The sequence below is a fragment of the Canis lupus genome, chromosome 3, assembly GCF_003254725.2.
Source record: "Canis lupus dingo isolate Sandy chromosome 3, ASM325472v2, whole genome shotgun sequence".
In the NCBI taxonomy this organism is placed as follows: domain Eukaryota; kingdom Metazoa; phylum Chordata; class Mammalia; order Carnivora; family Canidae; genus Canis; species Canis lupus.
Window position 1 is genome coordinate 28,922,700 of NC_064245.1, and position 23,627 is coordinate 28,946,326.

General features: G+C 38.9%; 1 protein-coding gene across 2 annotated transcripts in view; it reads left to right on the forward strand.

The window, feature by feature from the left end:
- TBCA (tubulin folding cofactor A) overlaps positions 1–6,849 on the forward strand; it is a 75,617-nt gene extending 68,768 nt beyond the window's left edge. For both annotated transcript variants that reach the window (XM_049108354.1, XM_025437262.3), the window contains 2 exons: positions 4,303–4,389; positions 6,594–6,849. In XM_049108354.1, coding sequence (XP_048964311.1) covers positions 4,303–4,389; positions 6,594–6,674 — 168 coding nt within the window. In that variant the 3' untranslated portion in view covers positions 6,675–6,849. The remainder of the gene's footprint in view (positions 1–4,302; positions 4,390–6,593) is intronic.
- The last annotated feature ends 16,778 nt before the right edge of the window (positions 6,850–23,627 follow it).

The window sequence follows — 23,627 nt, forward strand, 5'->3', positions numbered from 1 at the left end:
GCTGACTCCACACTGAGTATGGAGCCTAACCCGGGGCTCAGTCCCACAACCCATGAGATCATGACCTGAGTGGAAGCCAAGAGTCAGATGCTTAACCAACTGAGGCACCTAGGTACTCCTCCAGTGATGGTTTCATGGGTGCTTGAAAAATATTTGTATTTTGCTTTCTTAGGTAGAATGTTCTGTAAATGTCCATTAGATCTTATTGGTTGATGGGATTATTCAGATCTTTTATATCTTTGCTAATTTTTTTTGTTTGTTACTTCTACCCATTGCTGAGAGTGAGGTATTGAAATCCCCAGCTCTGTGTGGTTTTATCTCTCTTTTTTTAGCTTTATCAGTTTTTGCATTACATATTTTGAAGCTTTCTTGTTTAGTGCATATACATTTAGGGATCACCATGTTTTTTCTTGGTGAATTGATCATTTATTATGTAGCATTCTTCTTGATCTCTGATAATTTTTTTTTGCCCTGAAGTCTATCCAATATTAATATAGTCACTTTTTTTAATGTTTGGATGATACATCTTTTTCCATCCTTTTATTTTCATCTCTCTGTTTCATCTTGGTTTTTTTTTGTTTTTGTTTTTGTTTTTATTTATTTATGATAGTCACAGAGATAGAGGCAGAGACATAGGCAGAGGGAGAAGCAGGCTCCATGAACCGGGAGCCCGACGTGGGATTCGATCCCGGGTCTCCAGGATCGCACCCTGGGCCAAAGGCAGGTGCCAAACCGCTGCGCCACCCAGGGATCCCTGTTTCATCTTGTTTGAATTCAGTTTCTTGCAGGCAGCATATAGTTGAATCCAATATATGAATCTCTGTCTTTAAGCTGATGGATTTAGACCATTTATACTTAAAGTGATTATTGACATCTCAGGACTTAAGGGTTCAGACTTTTTCTTTCTTGGAATTCATTATATATCTTTAATCATTCAGCAATAACCACAAAACAGAAGTCAAATTCCTTCTGTCATTCCTTCCTTCCTTTCTCTCTTCCTTCCATCCATCCTTCCAGAGCTTCTCATAACATGAAAACTAGGTCCTGAGAGAAGGATTTCCCAGAAGTATTTCAGGAGGCCCCATGTGGAAGCTGTAAGACTTCTTAAGACTTAGCCTCAGGTATTAAGTTCTATAAAGCCACTTCTACCACGTTCTATTGGTCACCGGCCCAACCCAAATGTAGTGTGGGAGGTGACTGCACAAGAGCAGGATCATTGGAGGCCTTAGAGCATGGTTACCACTATCACTCTTCCACATGCTACAGTTGAAATCAAAGTCATGGGCTATAACTCAGGTCCTATCAACTAGTTAGTCATTCTGACTCAACTTTCTTATTTGTAAATTGAGGAGGCTGCACTAGATGACCACTTAGGTCCCTTCTGACTCTATGATTCTTCATTTGTTTTTGTTTTTTTTTAATATTTATTTATTCATGAGAGACAAACACAGAGAGAGAGAGAGAGAGAGAGAGAGAGAGAGAGAGAGGCAGAGACATAGAGAAGCAGGCTCTTCACAGGGAGCCTGATATGGGACTCAGTCTCCAGACTGGGATCACAACCTGAGCTGAAGGCAGGAGCTCAACCTCTGAGCCACCCAGGCGTCCCTTCATACGGAATTCTTAACATGTTTAATAGCATATTACAATTTTACCTATGCGTAAAAGGAGACTTAACCATTATTATAGTAATCTCTGAACTACTATAAAACTTAGTTTGGCAAACTAATGCAGTTACCATTGATTCTAGAGGCAGCCAGTATCCAATATTAGAATGCCTAGAGATTATTTTAGGTACTAATCAGCTTTGATTGAATGGATCATTAAAGAAGCTAGAAATCTTATCTCAATTGAGCAATAGCAAAACAACTTGACATTGGCCAGATTATTTCACGGAACTCTTCTTTCTGAAAAATGAAAAAAAGCCCAATTGGGGCTATTCCCTTCCGACTTATATACATTTGATTATGAAGGAAATTGATCAGATTTTAGTTTAGTAATTATTCATAGTTAAAATCTGAATCTTGCTAAGCTTTCCCCAAACTTCTGTTTTACCTGAATAATCACCTCCCCCCATCATTAACTTGTTTTAAAAACAGTAAGACATGAGTAGGACCACATTCTTATATGTTACCTAAGATTCCTTGTATTTCCCAATCTATGCCAAGATCCTAACTTAAACTCAGTTTTATCACAGTCAGCATTAGAATAAACTAAGAGTTTATTCAGGTATTTTAAAAAGAGGCCCCATTCATTTGAGTGACTCTTTCCCAAGGGGAACACTTTGGAAGATAATAGTCATTTAGTTTAGTTCAGGTATTTTGAGGGGTTTCTTTACTATATATAATCTTAACACCTTATATATGATCTCTTAAAATTATTCTTGACAGTTGTAATTCATTGATACAAGGTAAAATATATGATTTATGGCCTTGATAAAGATGTGGTTTATGGATTCCACATCATAGGCATCAATGTACTGTATACCTTTGGCTCCCAGTGGCATAATCGTCTTGAAGCTGTTGTCAAGTGTTTATTTTCATGTATATGCTTCTATGCTGGAATGGAGGATAGAAACCTTTTATTCATTTTGTATCCCCTGTACCTGGCATCCTAGATACACAGTAAGATTATTGAATGAATTGGGGTTGATATACGGGAGAGACTGATCTTTGGCCCTAGTTACATCATAGTCCTGTTTTGATAGATTAAATGAGGATTATTGTTCCATAATAAAGGATAGAGTAATAATGAATAGAAGTTATTTTGGGCATTATTGCTTTAAGTTCATTTCATTGACAATACTAAAGCTTTCAAAAAACTTTTTACACGTATACATTTTGACTTAGCGAGCTTTTGATCTTAACCCTTTATATTCGTTTCATCTTGTTTAATTCCTAGAAGCTATTCTCAAGGGAGGTTCATAAGGAAGAAATATGAATCATGTATCCAATGAAATGTGCCTATCACTGATTTTTCACAATTATTTAGACTAATCAGATACATAAAAATAATTTAGTTGCAGTGATTAAATATCTAGATATAATATGATTAGTAGTGAGTGAAGTCACGTGATCCTGTGTCTAAAGTTTTCAACCAGTGTTTGTTAGTGAAAGAGGTTTTCACCTGAGAAAATAGATATGGCTGGAGAGCATCCTTCTATCTTATGATTCTGATTTTTGTTTATAGTGTGAGCTGTGACAAAACTATTAGGGAAAGGAAGAAGATACTGGGACTTACTAAAGCTCCTAATAAAATATGATTACCATTAAGTTACGTCTTTCCTTTTTGTTTTATATGAGCTAGGTAATAAAGCTTATTAGTAAAAGTTTGGGATTTGTACCCATTTAACCAAAGGTATTTGACCAAACACTGTTTTTTGGAGATAAATGTTTAAATGATCTTTGTGTCTCTGAGAATAGTTTAAGGAGATAAAGCTTAGAAAAAAGACTTATTTGAGGGACTTCTGGCACTAATTTATTTACCCTCCTACTGATTGGGTTCTCAGTGATAGATTTGATATTTTACAGTTCAGCTTTGAATGATGTATGTTAAGTCCAGAAATACCCTCCAGAATAAATATTCTTGTGTTTAATTCTGTTGTGTCTGTCTTCAGGAGGAATAGGCAAGGTTCAGATTCAGAGGGGTGCCAGGTTGGTAATTTGGCTCAAACTGCATGGGGAGAATAATCTCTCTCCTAAAATGAAGCACAAGGATAAGTAATAACTTTTTATGCATGATAAGCATCAAAAATATGAACCTGCTGGTCTTTGCTTTTCATTTTTCTTTACCTCTGTCTTTCAGTGAGAACCTCCTGCAGTGTGCACACGATGTGATCAATAACTCAATAACTTTTTTCATGCAGTAATTATCTCCATGTGATATTATCTGAACACTGTTTTTCTTTATTACTCAGAAGATGCAGGAGATATTTATATAACCAGCTGATCCCATTTTGGATAAAGGTGCTTTGTGACAGCAGGAAAAATAGGTTATTTTAAATAGCCTTTTTAAATAAATGCTCTATGAAAAGCTTTTCCAGTTAATTTTCACTTAGCATGAGAAGGTGATTACCAAATGATCTAAAACTTGTACTTTTGAATATTTTATGGTGTGATAGTCATTCTGCCTAACTTCTAATAATCACAATTTAACATAGTGAACTATTTTTTTTAAATATTGAACTATTTAACTTACCCATAATTTTTTCTGATTCTTTTAAATCATATTAGATATTTACAGAGTTGTGAGCTAAACACATAAGTTCTACTATCTCTGCTTGTCTCACAGAGATTTTCATTATAGGCAGAGATACTGCAGGAGTCCCGGATGATGATCCCAGATTGCCAGCGCAGGTTGGAAGCTGCATATACTGATCTTCTGCAGTTATTAGTAAGTAAATACTTTTCTGTCTTCTGTTTAAATTTTTTTTCAGTCTAATACATGGAAGGCCAAAATCTTAAGTATTCAACACTATAAACTATGTTAGAGGCATACTTTGTTCACTTGCCCTGTGTACCAGATATTTTAAAATAATTAATAGAGATTAAATTGTGTTTTAAGTTACGCCTCCAGTAGAAGTACTATATATAGCATGTTTATTATATTTATTTAAACTTAGTTAATTAAATATATTTGAGTTACTATGGTAGATATTCAGAGCACTAACATTGTCCAGCAATATCTTGAAATATTTAGTGTTCATACATAAAGATCTTTTTTTGGTACATTAAAGATAAGTAGACTATTTAAAATTTTAAAAAGATCCAAATGTTTCAAATGAATTTGGGCCCTTATGAAAAGGATCTGGAATGCTTTTAGAGTCCAACATTAATCATTTTGAGAGGGGAAAAAAAAAGCCTTGTAATATAAGCAGTCTTTTCATATTAACTTATAGCTGGATAACAGTGTTATCATACCTGCTAATAATATAAATGCCTTGTGATACAGTGACAGAATCATTTTATAAAAGATTCTAAGAATAATTAAAAGTAGTCTTACTTCTTTCATAATGGAAATAACTGCATAATACTATATCCGAGCCAGTTGTTACTGCTGTTTGATGATGATTTGATGAATTCTAACCTTTCCTTTACTAATCTCATTTCATGCTTCTGTTTTGAACTAATATTAACTAGCTACATAGCTGTCTTGTGATTCATAGTTGTGCCTTATATAACAAAAATATTGTGAGGCTTTCTCAGGATGATCATATGTATTCTTTGAAAAAGAATGACATTTGTTTTCCCACAAAAATAATATTAGGACTAAATCTGTAAGAAAGGAAAAAGAGAAATGTTTAACATTTACTTTAATTAGACACAGAACTCCATATTTATCTATAGGAACCTTTTATTTTATTTTTTAAGTTTTTATTTATTCATTCATGAGAGACACAGAGAGAGGCAGAGACACAGGCAGAGGGAGAAGCAGGCTCCCTGCAGGGAGCCCGACAGGGGACCAGATCCCTGGTCTCCAGGATCACGCCCCCGGGCTACAGGCGGCGCTAAACCACTGCGCCACTGCGCCACCCGGACTTCCCTATAGGAACCTTTTAAAGTCAAGATAACTCTCCTTAACAGCCAAAAATAAAGCTGTGGTTTTGAAATAAAATATAGATGAAAGAAGGAAATAATTACGACATTAAAATATTCCCTGAGACAAAAGCACCATTTTTCTTTCCTGACAATTTAAATGCTTTTTTTCTCTCATGAATCTAGTAGCTAAAAAGTAATAGAAATTGCTTGAAAAAAATAATACTGTCTTTGGATGATATATTTTGTGTGTAAGGATGTATTCAATATTTCTACCCTCAAAGAGCTTATATTTACTAACAAAGACATAATATAGAGGTTTAAGAAATTTTTGCCTATAATCTAAGTTAAGCAAATTCTTACTCCTTTTGCTTTAAATTTTCATATTAAATAAATACTCATACCTTATTCCCTCTGCTCTGTAACTTAGATGGTATTATTTCATTTATCCCTTAGCATAATAATAGTAAGACCTTTATGTATGAAAAAGCAAGGAAAAACTCAGTCTTTAAATGTCAAAAAATGTTTTAGTATTTTGTTTCCTTGTAGTACAGTACATAATATTAATAAGCAGACAGTTCATTTTTCTAATTCAAAGATGATACTTATCTCTGGTGTGACACCACTAACCTTCTTTGTCATTTTGGGTAGTTGGAGGATTATTTTGGTCTGAATGTTGTTATATATGTAGCATTTTAGTAAAGCATCATTTTTTAATTTTTAGTCCATTAATAATACTTTTTGATTGGTGACATATTGACAGAATGAGAATAAAATTTTTTGAGGTTTTTATGTAGTTATTTAATGCCAAAAGCTTTAGATGACCCTGTTTTTCACTTACTGTGAGAATGCTATACAGTGAAACAACAAAACCTGTTATTTCTTCTTTTACCTGTAAAGAAAGAACAGAAATATGGGAAATCTGTGAAATTACATAATATTTAGATGAGGTTTGGAATCCTTTTTGAGCTATTTATTTTTTTGATGGTTTGTAATAATCTGAGTAAAAAAGCACTGAAGTTTGAGAAGGATAAGTCTAATTTTTATTATATTTCATTTCAGGAGAGTGAAAAAGACTTGGAAGAAGCTGAGGAATATAAGGAAGCACGTTTAGTATTGGATTCAGTGAAGTTAGAAGCCTGAAGTTTTGCCGTGCAGGGTGTTTTTTCATTAAATCCTGAGATCCATTCCACAATTCATTATTTTTGACCACTGCTATATGTTCAAGTAGTATAAGAATGTGATTCTTTTTATGCAGTTGCATATATTTTTCTTTGCCTAATTTAATGTGTCAAATAAATGAGTTCGTCTAATAAAATTGTTTCATACTTTATAAAATATCTTATATTAACTTTTTATCATTAAATCATAGACATTTTTGACAGAATTTAAATCTGTTAGGTTCTCTTTGAAATCTAGATATTTTGATTCCTAACTGTAGATTGAATTAAAAATATGATACCTTCATTTTTTAGGTAAAAATCCAAATTTTGAAGTTTATTCTGAAACAGCTCCTTCAAAAGAAAGGAAGAACATTTCTTGAGATAAGACCTCACATATTTATCCCTTCACAGTGAAAGTCTAGCATTTCCATTACTGTTAATTAATGGAGACATTTAAATCTTTTTGCAGAAAGATTTATATGAAAAACACCAACGATTTAGATCTTCAAATAAGATTCTTACGAACAAAGAATTCAATTGTATTTTAAAGGAATAATAATAGTATACTGGGAAATATTTAACAGGTCTTCAAAATGGAAAGAGAACCTCTTACTTCTGGGGTATAAATACCCCTGCTGTGACTGATTTCAAGCTGCTACCATGACATCACTGAACACAAGGCTGGGAAGAGCCAGCTCCAGCATACACCATAGCCAAACCTGGATTTTGATTGACTGGAAAAGATTCTCGTTTTATCACAAAGTTTTTCTAGTACAGTTGTAAACCAATTAATTACCTAATCATTTGAGTTTATTTTCTAAAATGCATGTCAACTCCTTTAGTTTTCTTCTATTTCTTGAAAATGTGTGTGAGCCTTATATCACCAGCCTACCATGAGCAGCAATGGAATGAACTAAAATACTAATAATAGCTTTTAAGCTTTAAAACTCATTATTGAAAAAATAACAAAATCGAAATTTTTTCCGATTACATAAGATACATATGTATATGTGTAAGGTAATTTGCCTGATTTTGGAAGTCGCTAATGATGACTAGAAACCATAACACTTAGTGAATCTGTCAAAAAGATCAGAGAAGAGAAAAATAATATATTCTTACCTGCTATTATTTCTAAAGGGTACTCTGTTTTAAAGAATATAATCCATCATTTTTTAAATCTTTATACAAGCAGAACATTACTTCATCAGAGAATAACATTAGAAGCACTTCTACATTGAAATGTCATTATCTTAAAACATATTACATGCCATTTTTAAAGTATATGAGGTGGGGAGGGGAAGAGTGAGGAAATAACGTAATTACAATGTGAAACTTTATACTACAGCTTGCTTAATATTAAGGATTTGAGTAGCAGGAGAATTAAAATTCTAGATTATGTTGTGGTTGGATTAAACAACAGAATAGGTTGGCTTCTTCGGGGGTGAGGGAGTGCAGTTTAGTTTTCCAAGTAAGGTATCATTTAAAGAAAGTTACATTTTTTTAAAATGTAAAAAATCTCATTTCAAATTTTTGCCAAATACATAAATATCATATATATTCAAAGCAAAAAATATTGGTTCCCTCAGAAAAAAAGTAAATCTGAAAGGGAAATTTTACAGCCAGAATCCAAATCTTGGTTGCTGAAAAAATTTTCTTGTCCGAAGGCCTAAGGAATTAACAAGGTAGATGAAAGTAATACATCTTTAGAGAATTTCTATCTCAATTATAGATTTCATACTGGATCTCTCTCCAGACATTGATGAGAAGCAGCAAGAAGCTTAAGATTCTGTGAAGGGGCTTATTCCTGAAAGTTTTTGACACGTTCCACTTATGTTTTCATGGCCATCAAAATGCATAGTAACAGTTGTAATTCATCCAGTGTTAACTTGTTTTTAAGCTTTTAGTTGAAACCTTGCATCTGTAGGATAATAGGTAGAAATTCCCAAAAGTAATGTTATGTTGCCTTTTACTCTCCAATATCTGATCCCCAACCTACATATAGCAGTTGCTCAGTAGACATTTGTAGAATAAGTGAAAAGCAAGAGGTAAAAAACCTCTGGAGTGAGGAAAAGAATGCTATGAAGGATATCATCACATCACATACTTAATACAGTGCTTTTCAAACTATTTTTACTGCCAACCTCAAGAAGAAATTTTCTGTTGTGACCCAGTACATATTTATGGAGGTCTATATACACCTAAAGAATAGACATCTTCAATATGTACAATTTCTCAGTTGTTTTCTATTTTGTTAATGATTATGACTACCTGCTATTGGGTTGTGAATAACACTACCTTAATACAATAATATAAAATGATTCTAAGAATTGTCTCTTTGTCTCTCTTCTCTTTCCCTATAGTCTACAACATATATAAACTTAGGTATCAGGACAGTTGTTTGTGTGAATATGTGCAGTTATACACATTGCAGATGTAAAGTGTCATTGTAACATGTTATCATTTTAAGATTTGTTAGGTGCCCTTAGTCTTGCACAGACTGAAAATGGCTAATGGCTTTCGCCGAGTAAATAGGAAGACAAGGGACAGAATCAAGCAGTAAACCTAACTTTTCCATATTTTTCTGCATAGCAAAGGGCACATAATTTCTAAGTAACTAAGAATGTGCATAGGATAAAGAAGTAGAAACATAACAAGTGGAATGAGTTAAAGTAACCAAATCCAATGCCATTAAGAGCATTTCCAAGTTCTAACATTTTCACTTGGACATTATTGGCTAATGAAGATTCAGTACTAAATGAGAGTACTCCCCCAAAGTCCTCGACAGGAGCTTTGTGGCTGGGCTTTTGGGACATTTACATTTTGGATGAATGTTAACATTTCAAGAACTAGGCTGTCCTTTCATATTTTTACCATATCCTATTTTGTACTGTATTTTGTGCCATAAGTTATGTAAACAGTTCCTTGGGAAGGAATGGAACTTGTGACAAGGTAAAAAAAAAAAAAAAAAAAAAAACGCTAAAATAAGCATGTATTTATTCTATGAGGCATGAAAACTGGCTAAAGAATATATTTTAATGTTCATTTAACATTTCTTGACTTTCTGGTCAGGAACATTCAAAGCCCAATATTTAAAAATCGTCTCTATGCCTATACCTGTGCACTGAATCACTTCCAAATTGAGCAGTCAAACCTGGTTAATCTAAATTACTTTGCAAACTTCATTACATTACTTGGCTTTTTAAAAATCCTATCAAATTTAATAAGGACATCTCCTACAGCTGGTTATCACTTAAATCTTATTATTTGGTCATTTAGATAAACCAAGGACAGATTAATCCTTTCTTTGACTGCAAGTTAGGGCCTTTAAATGTCAGTGTAAACTTGACATGTATATGAGCAAGAGCTGTGAAGCATTGGCATTAAAGGGTTAATCAGATAATTTAGTCCTTGAGACTCTTTTGAGTGCTTTTAGCTGGAAAGAAATTGAATGGTTGAGAAATGGTGCACTATGAAACAAGTTATAAGTATTAGTGTACTTGAAATTTTCAAGAGTGCTTCATAAAAATGTATATTGCACTCCACTGTTCGTCTTATTGCTCTTATAATAAGAGAGGCATTTGTTCATATTGGACTATTGCACTGAAGGTATAATTAATTTATGAGACAGTAGATCAAAACCTTATATTTTTTTTGCCTTCTGTTGACTTCTGGGTAGTTGACAAGGTTCCTTTAAAGTCTTGAGAGGAAAAAAAAAGTCTTGAGAGGAGTATATGTCATAAGAGGTTAATATTTTTAATGCCCAAAAAGCTCTTTGAAATTAATTTTAAAAATCCCCAGTATAAAAAAATAAACGATAGAAGCACACAATTCATAAAAGAAGTACAAATGAATAGGTTTTTCAAAAATGTTTTACTCCAGTAATAATAACAAATTTTGAAAATAAGGTAAATTTTTAAAAAAATGAATACTGGTTGGCTCAATGTGATAAAGTATTGGTTAATGAGACTAGATAAAAGGATGAAATGGGAAATAGTGAAAAAGATGCATTGTTTTCACTATGCAGTTGGTAAGATCCAGGTAAACACGAGTCATCTGCAAAATAATAGGAATAAGGTAATTAATATATAGTATAGAGAATTATAAGGGATTTATAATTACTTATAACGGATTTAAAATTAATATATAGAATTATAGTGGATCGAATAATGTCTCTCAAAAAGATATGTTGAAATCCTAACCCCCGGTACTCAGAATGTGACCTTTTTTAGAAATAGGGTCCTTGTTTTATATAATTATTTAAGGTGAGGTCATACTAGAATAAGACCCTTAATCTATGACTAGTGTTCTAAAACAATGTGAAGACACAGAAGGCCGTATGACAAAATAGAGATTGGAATTACACAAGCCAAGAAACGTAAGAGTGACACTAGAAACTAGAAGAAAGGCATGGAACAAATTCTCTCTTAGATTTCAGACTTCTAGCCTCCAGAACTGTGATACAGTAAATTTCTGTTGTTTAAAGTCACTCGGTTTGCGATACTTTGTTAGAGCAGTCCTAAAAATCTACTACATAGAACCCAAGCTTTTCTGTATGCCAGCAATAACCAAATATATGGAAAAATACATCCCTACTGAGTCATAGAAGACAACATTTAAAAAAAGGATTTGTACTATACATGGAAAGTTAATGTCAAACGTGGCTTTTTATGTCAATCTGTAAATTCAGTGAAATAGGATTGGGTGGAGAAGGAGAATTTTAGGAAATGATTATAAAATCCAATTGGATGGGGATATGAAAAAAACCGTAATCAGGGAAAACTACTTTTGCTCACTATTTAATAAACTGTCAAATTGCAATAATTGGACACAGGGCAAAAGAATAGAAGATCAAAGAATAGAATTCAGGAGTGAACTCCAATATATACTTAAGGGAATTTAGTATATGATAAAGGATATTTCAGATCCTTGGGAGAAAGATCATTTACTAAGTCATTGGGATAACTGGCTAATCATGGGTGGTGGGGATAAAGCTGGATCTCTATTTCATCTCTCACACCAAAATGAATTTTAAGTCAACATATCGATATGAAAAGGAAAAAAAAATTGAGAGAAGAAAACATTAGTAAAACTAATAGATTAATGAATTTTAAATTGAGACTATGCAGTGAAGGTATAAGGAAATAGGAAACCTAATGCACTTAGTGAAAATATTTTAAAGATGAAAATTCTCTATGAATTAATACATAAATGTAATAGCATAATTATTAAAATTATACATAGGAAAAATAGACTATCCAATGAAATCTTGAAAACGGAGAATTAGGAAAAGAGGATATATGGAGGAAATAGTGCGGTTGGATATTGAAACTTAAAATTGAATTTAAAACACTGAAACTGGCATAAGATCAAGTTTAGTGGAGTAGACTAGAAAACCCAAACAAGTCCCAAGTATATTTAAATACACAAGTACCTGATAGAGGTAAAGGGTGGATAATAAATAAACGGAATTAGGAAAGTCAGTTACCCATTGAGAAAAACACATTTCTATCTCGTCCCACACAACACAACAACACTTAAATGGATTAAAGAATTACAATTGACCCTTGAAAAATACAGGTCTGAACAGTGTGAATCCACTTATACACAATTTTTAAAATAATACAGTACAAGTACTATAAATGTGTTTTCCTTATGATTTTCATGTTTTATTTTCTCTAGCTTACATGATTGTAAGAATATAGCAAATAATACATAAAATACACAAAATATGTGTTAGTCAACTGTGTCTGTTATCAGTAAGGCTTCCAGTCAACAGTAAGTTATTAGTAGTTAGCTTTTGGGAGAATCAGAAGTTCTACGCAGAATTTTTTGCTGGGTTGGAGGGTCATCACACGCTGTTCAAGGGGGTGCTGGGTATTTGAGCCCTGGGTATTTCTTGGGCCTGTACTATTATATTAGGAACTATAATGGAGCTGATGCAATAGTATGCAAAACAAGCCAAGATCTCTGCTCTTGGGGAGCATACAACTCCTGGAGAGTGACAGTAAGTATCAGCTCTGCAGCTGAAAGCAGCCCCCGAAGTATGTTGCAGAGCAGATCCCGTAAGAACAATGAAGCCATTACTCGGCTGTCCCTGGACGCTGTGCGCAGCAGGTTCCCTCTCTGCCACGGTGGTCCTGGGAGCTCTGGCTACCAGCACTACGACCCTTAGCACCAGAGGAGGTGCTACAGCATCATCCTGCTCTTGCGCACCAGTTCCCGGCAAAGCCTAGGGTGAGTGTTTCTGGTGGGTGGAGCCGAGGTTGTGGGCTCACACCCTCCCTTTGGCAAGTGAGGCATCTATCATGCCAAGGCTCTGACCCTGCGACCCTTGTGGGTAGATGGAGGTGGTATTCAGATGCTGAAAATAAATAAGAGAGAGGGATGATAAGAATTTTAAGACTGGAATAGAGGGGCAGCCCCGGCGGCACAGCGGTTTAGGGCCGCCTGCAGCCCAGGGCGTGATCTTGGAGTCCCAGGGTCGAGTCCCACGTCGGGCTCCCTGCATGGAGCTGCTTCTCCCTCTGCCTGGGTATCTGCCTCTCTCTCTCTCTCTCTCCATCCTTATGAATAAATAAATAAAATCTTAAAAAAAAAAAAAGACTGGAATAGAGTTCGTGGGACACTTCAAGGACAAGATGAAGATAAGACTTGAAGGATGGTGGGAAGGAAGGAAGGAAGGCGAGTAGTTGCGACAAACATCTTAGTGCTCTGCGTCTAAGAGGGAAGTCGAGAGAGGGAGCAAAGTTCCTGGCCGGTGAGTGCTGGGCTTGTGACTGAAGAGTCGAGGAGAAAGCTAAATCGGACAGGTGGTGGACAGGTGGTCGGGCTAGGCCAGGAACGCTCTTGGAAGCCAAGCAGGAAGCTGGGGCTTTAGACCCAGGCCATGTGGAGACTCAGGGGTTCTTGACCAGCAGAGGGACACTTGGTCCCTCATGTCTAAGACTATTTCATTCATTCATTTACCAAAATCTCTGTGTGTAAGGTAATAGGAATAGAATGGTGAACAAGAGGAGGTGCAGTCCCTCAGGCCACTTCCAGGGTGGCAGCAAAGACAACAGCAGACAAGCCAGTAACAGTATAGCGTGAGAGCGGCCTAAGGAAGCCCTGGGAGCTTTCACGCAGCGGCCACTCCGCGCCAGCTGTGGGGGTGGAAGAAGCTTCCTGAGGAACGCGAGATTAAACTGAGACCTGGAATATTCCAGCCAGGAGAAATAGCAAACCATGTGGACCCTCACACTTCAAAGCTCACTCGCGAAGTTCCATAAATGAGACACAGGTTATTAGTACTGTGTTTAAGAACATGCACTATTGAGCTCAGACCATCAGCTTCATCTGAGCTGTAATTGCCACAGATGTGGGGGCCGGAGAGGGGGGCAGTACCAGACTTAGGGGATGAAGCCGACTGGCACCTCCCATAGATCCGCCCAGCGGGTGCTGCTGTCAGGACCCCATCAGGAAAACCAAGTAATTCAAAGGGATTTTCGGAGGAATCCCAGAGCAAACTGAATGCAGGAATTGTTTGGTAAATGATGGAAGAGCTGAAAATCAAATAGGAAATGGTAACCAAAAAAAGGAAGGATGGAAGGAAAAGAAGAAGTGAAAAGAAAATCCAAGGAAATGGTGAGCAACCCGAGGGAACAACTGCAGGCGCCGCTGCCGCCCCAGGCTGGGGGACCAGGCGGAAGGGCCAGGCCGTGGGGGGGTCACCTGCAAGGCCCATGGGGGCTCCCTCGCCGGGCGCTGGGAGGAAGGAGGCTCTGGCCTGAAGGCCGTCGGGCTCAGCTAAAGGGTTGGACGCTCTGGAACCGACATTTGTTAGGTTACCTTAGGAGGAAGACAGCCCTTGACAACTCTTCTGCTCCTTTTAAAGGCAAATGGTTTTCTGATGAGTCAGTCCCACAGGTCAAGAGGACACCAGACCAAACTGTGGCGAGCAGGCTATCATTGTCTTTGCCTCTTCCAAACCCTCGCCCTGGAGAGCTTCTCCTGCTGCAGCAGCTACTCCCCAACTTCCCAAGTGTGTAGATCTCCAAGTGGGTTGTTGGCAGCGCCCACAGCTGAGCAGACTCCCAAGGAAGAGCGAGACGCTCGTGCTGGCGTGTTCCCCACTGCCTGAGATGTCGCCCTTCGCACCAGAGAGCCCCGAGGAGAGGTCAAGCAGGGCCTTCCCTAAGCCCTCCCACCGGTGGCCTCCTTCTTAAAGATAGAGCGTAAGGGTCCCAGGCATTAGCACTTGGCCTTGGCTTGACTCTGGGGTGTCTGTGGCCTCCTCCCAGAGACTTCGTTCAGCCTTGGAGGACAGCTAACACCAGGTCCGGATTCTCCCTCCACTCCCTTCAACTCAGTCCAGGCCCTCCACTCCCTCCAGAAGCCTGGCAAAGTTCAGTTTGCAGGTTAATTCCAGTTAGGAATTCTCTTCCGAGTATCCGCTTTTCACATCCACTTCCACCAAAGTCGGAGATGCGGTCATCCCAGGGGTGGCAGGAAAACTATGATTCAGAGCAAAAGCTGCATGTTTCTCTCGCGGAAAGGCTACATTGCAATGAAACTATTACATTGTGTATAAATATACAGGGAAGTTAGCAAACCCTTCGGTAAGGAAATAGCTGGGCCTAGTAGACAAAATAAAAGAGGAACAGCAGGCATGCTGACTTGTAACAAGAACAGAGTTAGAACCTGTTCTTCACCCGTTCCCCACACAGCTACTCCTTCAGTACCTACCGTATGTCAGGCCCTGTGCGAGGCGCTGGGAATACAAAGTCGAGACGCTCATGATCCCATAACCTATTCTTATACTGCAGTGGACCAAGTGCTGTGAGACTGTGATCTCTAATAAATAAGTATTTGATTATTGTTCTGTTTCCGGCATAGAGCTCCTGAAACCCTTGGAATTTCATAAGGCATAAGAGTGATAAAGTTGTCAGGGAAATACAAATCAGAACTACGATGAGATACCATCTCGAGCAGGTCAGAATGGCTAAAATGAACAACTCAGGATATAACAGATGTTGACAAGGATGAGAAAGGGGAGCCCTCTTACACTGTTGGAGGGAATACAAACTGGTGCAGCCACTCTGGAGAACAGTGTGGAGGTTCCTGAGAAAGTTAAAAAGTCATAGAGCTACCCTATGACCCAGAAATTGTCTTCTTAGGTAATTATCCAAAGGATACAACAGTCTACGGCCATACCACCCTGAACGCGCCCGATCTCGTCTGATCTCGGAAGCTAAGCAGGGTCGGGCCTGGTTAGTACTTGGATGGGAGACCAAAGGATACAAACATGGTGATTCACAGAGGCACATGCACCCTGATATTTACAGTAGCATTACTCACAATAGCCAAAATACGGAAAGAGCCCAGACGTCCATCAACTGATGAGTGGATAAAGAAGAGAAGTGTGTGTGTGTGTGTGTGTGTGTGTGTGTGTGTGTGTAATAGAATATTGCTCAGCCATCAGAAAAGAACAAAACCTTGCCATTTGCAATCACATGGATGGAATTCGAGTGTATTATGCTAAGCAAAATAAGTCAATCAGAAAAAGACAAATGCTATATGATTTCACTCGTATGTGGAATTTAAGAAAATAAGCATGAACATAGACAAAGGGAAAGAAAAATAAAATAGGATGAAAACAGCAAGGGAGGCAAACCATAAGAGACTCTTAACTCTAGGGAACAAACTGAGGGCTGCTGGAGGGGAGGGATGGGGAGATGGGGTAACTGGAGGATGGGCACTAGGAGGACATGTGATGGAATGAGCACTGAGTGTTATAGGACTGATGAATCATTAAATTCTACCCCTGGTGGGGGAGGGGAGAGAATTCTTTGGGGAAAAAAAAGTGATGAAGCTGTCTTGATATTCATAACAAACCACTTTCAACCACACCTGAGTTTATGATAATTCAGTGGTGTTTTCTGGAAGCACGGAGGGATGAAGGAAGATTGTCAGGAAAATCCACCCTGTGATTGGAGGGTTGGAATCCATCAAACCCAAGGAGGGGGTATTGGAATCTCCAGTCTATAGCTGATCTGTCAGAAGCACAAGTGACCCCTGGGCCTGCTAGTGACACCTGAAGTGGTTGTGGTTGGGGGCAGTCTTGTAGGACTGAACTCATGCTGTGGAATCTGATGCTATCTCCAGGCAGCTAGTGTGAGAACTGAGCTAAACTGTAGGACCCCCAGCTGGTGCTGGAGAACTGGTTGGTGGGGGGGACCCACACATCAAAGTTACTGTCAGAATAGGAGTCATAGGAGTCATAGAAGGTCTTACTGGAGCCCAGAGGAAGGAGCCAACAGAAACTTTCGGGTTGGACTTCATATAGTATGGCATAGCCGTCTAAGTCGTCTCAGGGAGGAGATAAAGTGAAAAACCGCAGTTTTCAAAGACCCCCACCCAGATCACGGAGACAGTGTTCAGCTGCCAGTAGTAGACAAGTGCTGACTGAAACAGCAAAGACGACCAAGGATCCTGCACCTGGAATCGGGGAGCAGTTGGTTCCGAGGGCAGCACAGCAGTTCAGTGATGTGATTTAGGGCTCAGGCTGCCTCAACTTTTTTGACTTTAGCATTTTCAACTTGTAGACATTGACTTCCTCCTGGTACCAAGAGAGCTAACGTGGGCCTGGCGGGCAAGTCATTGAATTTTGCTGCTTCTACACTTCTCCTCTATGAAAGGAGATGTGATTAGATGATGAGCTTTCTATTATACCAACTACTACCCTGATGTGCTAGTTTAACCCATTATAATTCTTAAACTTCAGTTTGATGCACACTGAAGTTTAAGAATTTTTTTTTAAGATTTTATTTATTTATTCATGATAGACACACAGAGAGAAAGAGAGGCAGAGACACAGGCAGAGGGAGAAGCAGGCTCCATGCAGGGAGCCCGATGCGAGACTCGATCCCGGGACTCCAGGATTGCGCCCTGGGCCAATGGCAGGCGCTAAACCACCGAGCCACCCAGGGATCCCTGAAGTTTAAGAATTATTAAACATTTGATGATTCAATAGGTCTGGAAAGGGCCTGAAAATTCACAAGTTCTAACTTCTAACAAGTTCCCAAGTATTGCGGTGAGTGCTGGCCCAGGGGCCAGGCTTCGAGAACCACTGGTTTAAGTTAGCGATATGTCAGTTTTCCTGACCTGTAAAATGAAGGGAGTGGCTCTTGAAAAAGGATCATATCACTCCTAGATAATTGCCAAATCCATTGGGGAGCGTTACAAATATATAGATAATTGAGCCTCACCCCTGGAGATTCTGGTGCAGTGGATCTGGGGCCAGGCCCACAAACAGGTCTTCTACTAACAACCGCTTGGGGAATTATGACTTAGAGTGTTAGATAATCTTTAAGATCTTTCTAGCTCCATATTTGAAAAGCAAGATGGCTGATTACAGCAATGTGGGTAGTCTCAAAGGAAAAATAACTGCAAAGTAAGTCAGCATTTTTACCATCTTTCCTTTCAAATTCTCAGATAGCTAGGAATCTGTTTTTATCTCTTTAAAAACCTTCCTACTCTTACAGGTGAAGAAGAAACCTGACATTACTAGATTCTTTACTTTCTAGCTCCTTTAGGAAACATCCCCCACTCTCCTCCTTCTGGAGGTATATAACTTCACTCTTAACTCTCTTAGCATTTATCTATATTATTACTTTATATGTATTTGTAATTATTTGGTTTTATTTATTTATTTATTTTTTCCATTTTAGGTGACGTCTATTTTTCTTTTTACCACAACTGGGGGGAAAAAAAGCAAAACAAACGAAAACAAACAACAACAACAACAACAACAAGACCCCACCCCCACCCCCCCACCCTGTCCTTGGCTCAGAGTAAGGGAATTCCTGGGTCAGGTTGAAAGAGGGGGAGGGGGTGATATCCTGTCGTCCGCAGTGTGGAAAACCAGGGTTCAGCAACCTGGAATTGTTTCTTCCTCCCCAGGTAGACAGACGTGGTCACTGTCGTCATCCATGTTCCTCAAATTTCTCTAAGGTATAGATATCTCTACAGACAAAGTTTCCTTCAAACTGGAAAAGCAAACATGAGGGGATCAGCAATGATTTGAACAAGAGTCCTTAAAAAAGGGTCATCAGGACGCCTGGGTGGTTCAGTGGTGGGAGCAGCTGTCTTTGGCTCAGGGTGTGATCCTGGAGTCCCGCATCGGTCTCTCCCTGCAGAGCCTGCTTCTCTATTTGGTTTTAATAATACAGGGACAGAATTCTTAAAATCGGATAATATAAAGGTTATAAGACACAGCAAACTCCCACCACCCTCCCAGCCCCACTCTCCAGAAAGTTTTAACGCTTTCATCTGCTCCTTCTGGTGTTTACCTCCATATTCCTCAGTCATAGGCATACACGACTTATTTCTGGATTTCCCAATTCCCAGCATCATTTATTGACTTCCCACCATGATAGCTGAGGGGTTAGTTCTCTTAAGCCAATTAATGTACTCTGATTATATGTTTGATTTTCCCCCTCAATTGTTATTTTCTTATAATTAATAATAGCCTCAATACATTTGCTTAATAGTTATAAATCCATCCTTAATTTTTCCCAAATGCTTTGACAAATCGGTTAAACATCTGATGAATGAGTTTTCCCAAACTTTTCAACATAGGACATTTGTTCTTTTGTACTTGGAGCCCTCCCTTCTGGAGCCTCCATCCTCTAGCCCCACTAGGAACTGCTAGCTCCCTGCCACACACTTGTCCTCCCGGTGATGTCCTTCAGCCAATGTCTTATGTTGAGACCTCTATTGCCAGAATCGTGTCTCCTTCTTTTTTGTTCTTTCTGGAGCTCTCATTATTCAGATATTGGATCTTCTGGACTGATTTTTCTATATCTGTATTTTCCATTATGGTAGCTTCCAGCCACTTGAGGCTATTGAGCACTTGAAGTGTGACTGTCCAAATAAAGCTGTGTCATAAGACAGTATCAACAAAATTATAAAATATTTCATTAATATTTCTATTTGATTACATATTGAGATGACAGTATCTTGAACTTATTTAGGTTAAATAGAATATATTACTAAAATTAATTTTATCTATCTTTTTGATCTGACTACTAAAAAAAATCAAAATTGGGGTACCCAGTGGCTCAGTTAAGCATCTCCCTTCAGCTCAGGTCATGATCCCGGAGTCCTGGGATTGAGCTCTGAGTCAGGCTCTCTGCTCAGTGGGGATCTGTTTCTCCCTCTCCCTCTGCTCTCTTCCTTGCTCATGTTCTCTCTCTCAAATACATACATACATACATACATAAATTTTTAAGAAAATAAATAAAAATTTAAAAAAACAAAATTAAAAATGTGACTTGTAATATATTCCTATTGGACAGCACTGCTTAGTGTGTATTATCTGCTCTGTTCCATTTTCCATCTTTTTATTTGGTCTGTTTTCTGGGAAATGTCATCAATTCCACCTTCTAATTCTTCTACTGAATTTTTATTTCAACTCCCATCTTTTTAAATTTCCAACAGAATTTTCCAGTCTCTTTTCCATAGCATATTTCATTTGTTTTGTGGATGCAATAGTTTCTCATCTCTGATTTTGTGATTCTAGCTCCCTTGACATTTTATTCTGTCATCACTGTACCATTTTCCTACAAACTTCTTCATTCTCTTCGGTCTCCATTCATATTCAAGAGGCAGCAAGAAAGCTGCCCAGAAATGCTGTGTGTGTTGGCTTGTTGGCTTGTGGTCTTGACGGTGGATTGATGATGGGGAAAGCTGAACTTTCCTTGAGAAACACCTCTCCCCACCCCCACCAGCAAGTGTTAGTTTGGGCAGGATTTTTCTCAGGTACTTGTTTGTTTCTCCAGAGAAGAATCTTCCAGGCTCCTGTCTTGGTGAGTAGTTGGGGGAAGGGAGAGAGATGTTGGAAGCTACGTGTTCACTTTTCAGTTAATTCTACTATTTTGAATGCCTACCCATCCCTGGCCTCTCTGCTAGGTTTCCAAGTCCAGATCTTCTTAGGCTCAATATCTCTAGAGAATAAAACTTCTGTTGCATAAGAAAGTAGAGGTAACCACCTGACCAGAGGTTAGAATGGGAAAGAGGACATGATTCATCCATACTTCAGTTCCTCCATTACACTGTTGGGTCCAGGGCCTCACTTCATTTTGGTCCCCTTTATGAACACACAGGTGGCTTCACTTTATCTCTTCTGTTAAGTCAGCAACATTGCCCTTGCCACTTCATATTTTTAGAAGCTATCTCTATGTTGGTAGATACAGAGCTCAGTTGGTAGAGCACATGACTAAATCTGAGGGTTGGAGTTCAAGCCCCATGTTGGGTGTGGAGCTTACTTAAAAAAGAAAGAAAAGAAAGCTCTGTTTAAATCTTTTGTCTACTGTTATCTCCCATCCTGTTCTGTTTGACCTTGTGGGTTAATTCATTTTTAACTATGTAGTATTTTCTTAGGAGGATTTTAGTAAATAGAGGAGAATAACACATTTCCTCATCTCTACCTGAACTCCTATTTCTACTCTAAGCTCTAGTTATTTACTGCTTTTTATCATCTCCTTTAATAGGGGGCAGGATCAAAATTTGCCTTATCTTTGAGTTCACTCCCCACCACCACCTTTCTTCCTAACATCTACATGTGGCTTTGTATGCACCGAGTGCTCGCTCGACAGAGAAGTAAGTCACTCATGTAAATTGTCCGTACTTCTGAGTGTTATTGGCTCCCTGTGTGCATAGGTGAAGTCACTTTACCTCTCTGGACTACAGGAGATCTGTGTTAGAGTCTGGTTTCTAGATGATTTCTAAAGGCCCCATTTACCTTTAACATTCTAAGAATCCATGTGCTTAGTTTCTGCAGTAGTTTTCATTGTTTGCTAATGTATGTCGTATCATCATTAGGCATCTAACATTGTAGACAACTTTTACAAAGGAAAAAATTTAAATCCATCAAGAGAGCAATAATTACTCCTAGTTGAAAGGCTTATAATCCATAATCAACAATAGTGACCAAATGTAGTGTTGAAGATAGAATGAAAATAGCAAGTGCGATAAAGCCAGTACCTTCGTCCTGTCCTGCTTGTATAAGTTTTGGCATGCAGGGTGGGAGGACGAAAAAGGTAGGTAGGGTAAAACTACTGGAAGGTTTTTATCTTATTTTATTTCAAAGATTTTATTTTTAAGTAATCTCAACACCCAACATGGGACTTGAATTTACAATCCCAGGAACAAGAGTCACAAGCTCTACCAGCTGAGCCAGCCAGGGCCCCCTGCAAGTTGTCTTTAAAAGTACCTGGGAGGGACGCCTGGGTGGCTTAGAGGTTTAGGGCCACCTTCAGCCCAGGGTGTGATCCTGGAGACCCGGGATGGAGTCCCACGTTGGGCTCCCTGAAGGGAGCCTGCTTCTCCCTCTGCCTGTGTCTCTGCCTCTCTCTGTGTGTGTGTCTCTCATGAATTTAAAAAAAAAAAAAAAGTACCTGGAAGGGGCGCCTGGGTGACTCAGGGTGACTGAGACTCTGCTCAGGTCATGATCCCAGGGTCCTGGGATGAGCTCCATGGGCTTCTGCTCAGCGGGGAATCTGCTTTTCCTCCTCTCTCTGCCCCCTCCCCAACTCGTGCTCTCTTTCCTTCATTCTCTCTGTCTAAATAAATCAATTTTTAAAATAAAATAAAGTGTACCTGGGAAATTGATTTTATTTGGGTCTGGCGAGGCCAATAGATCAGGAGACAATTGCCACTGAAAAGATAGTTTTTACTTAAAATTCCCAAGAAGGGACATGGTTTCCCTGCATGGTGTGATGTAGGGCCATGTAGGGAAGCACCAGGATGAGTCAGGAGGCAGAAGGAGTGCGGGAAAAGCACGAGCAAAATACTTTACTGAAGTTTTTGGAGTTGGGAAAGAGCAAGGTAACCAGCAGCCGAGCAGGCTTAGGATTGGACCGTGTGATAGTGTGAATAATTGATACCTGGTTCAGCTGAATAATTGATAGCTGAATACCCTAAGGACTACAGAGTAGTCTTTAGGTATCCAGCACCTGGGCCTGGGATGGATTAGAGCAGAGGAATATGGCCTGCTGGAGTGTAAACACTAGACACAGGAGGCATGGTTCAGAGTAGGAGCTCTGGATTAGTTTGCATTTGAAAGGTACTCTTGCTGGTAGGTTGTTGGCTGAGTCTAAGGATTGGCTAAGGCCTTGGAGGGTCAGACTGTCCCTGGTCAGGGAGGCCCCAGATACCAGAGGATCAAAAATACAGAAAATGAGAAAATATAGTTAATGCAGAAGTGGTCAAACAAAGACTAAGCTATAAAGGCAGAAAGTCATGAAGAAGCAGGCAACGAGGCAGGAGTATGACTTTTGGTAGAAGGCATATGAGTAGACCAGGAATTATAAAAAACAACAACAACAAAACCAAAAACCAAAATAAAACAAAGGTTAGGAGTGCTCCCGGTCTGGGAGAACAGTAGCTGCATCATTGGCACGGAGGGACTGTGGGTGGTGGACTCCAGAGGAGGTGGGCCCCGTGGCCTCAGCCACCTGGAGTGCGGCCGCTGCAGCCACCAGGCAGGTCACAAGGAGCCCGGATCCCTATAGCTTCTGGCTCCAGCAGCCTTTGTGCTGTCACTCTTGTTCACAGGCTAAGAAGATCCATGCCAGGCAGGAGGAAAGGGCCCGTAGAAGAATAAAAAGACAAATTCCCCTGATATCCCCCCCCTTTTATCTGGGAGATGATAGCTTTCCTGGAAGTCCTGCCCAGTAGATCTCTTCTTACACCTCCCCCAACACTGAGCCACGTGGTTTGCCCCAAGAAGCAGGGTGCCTGGGGAGGTAACTGTTTCTAACATTTCGGCCTCAAGCAAAATTGTGGTTCTACTGGTATAGACTGATCCATGGATCCACACGTGAATGGGTTGCATTTAGTAATGTCTGCCACAGAAGGAAAAAGGAAATATGAGCTTGTCTCCCTCCACTAA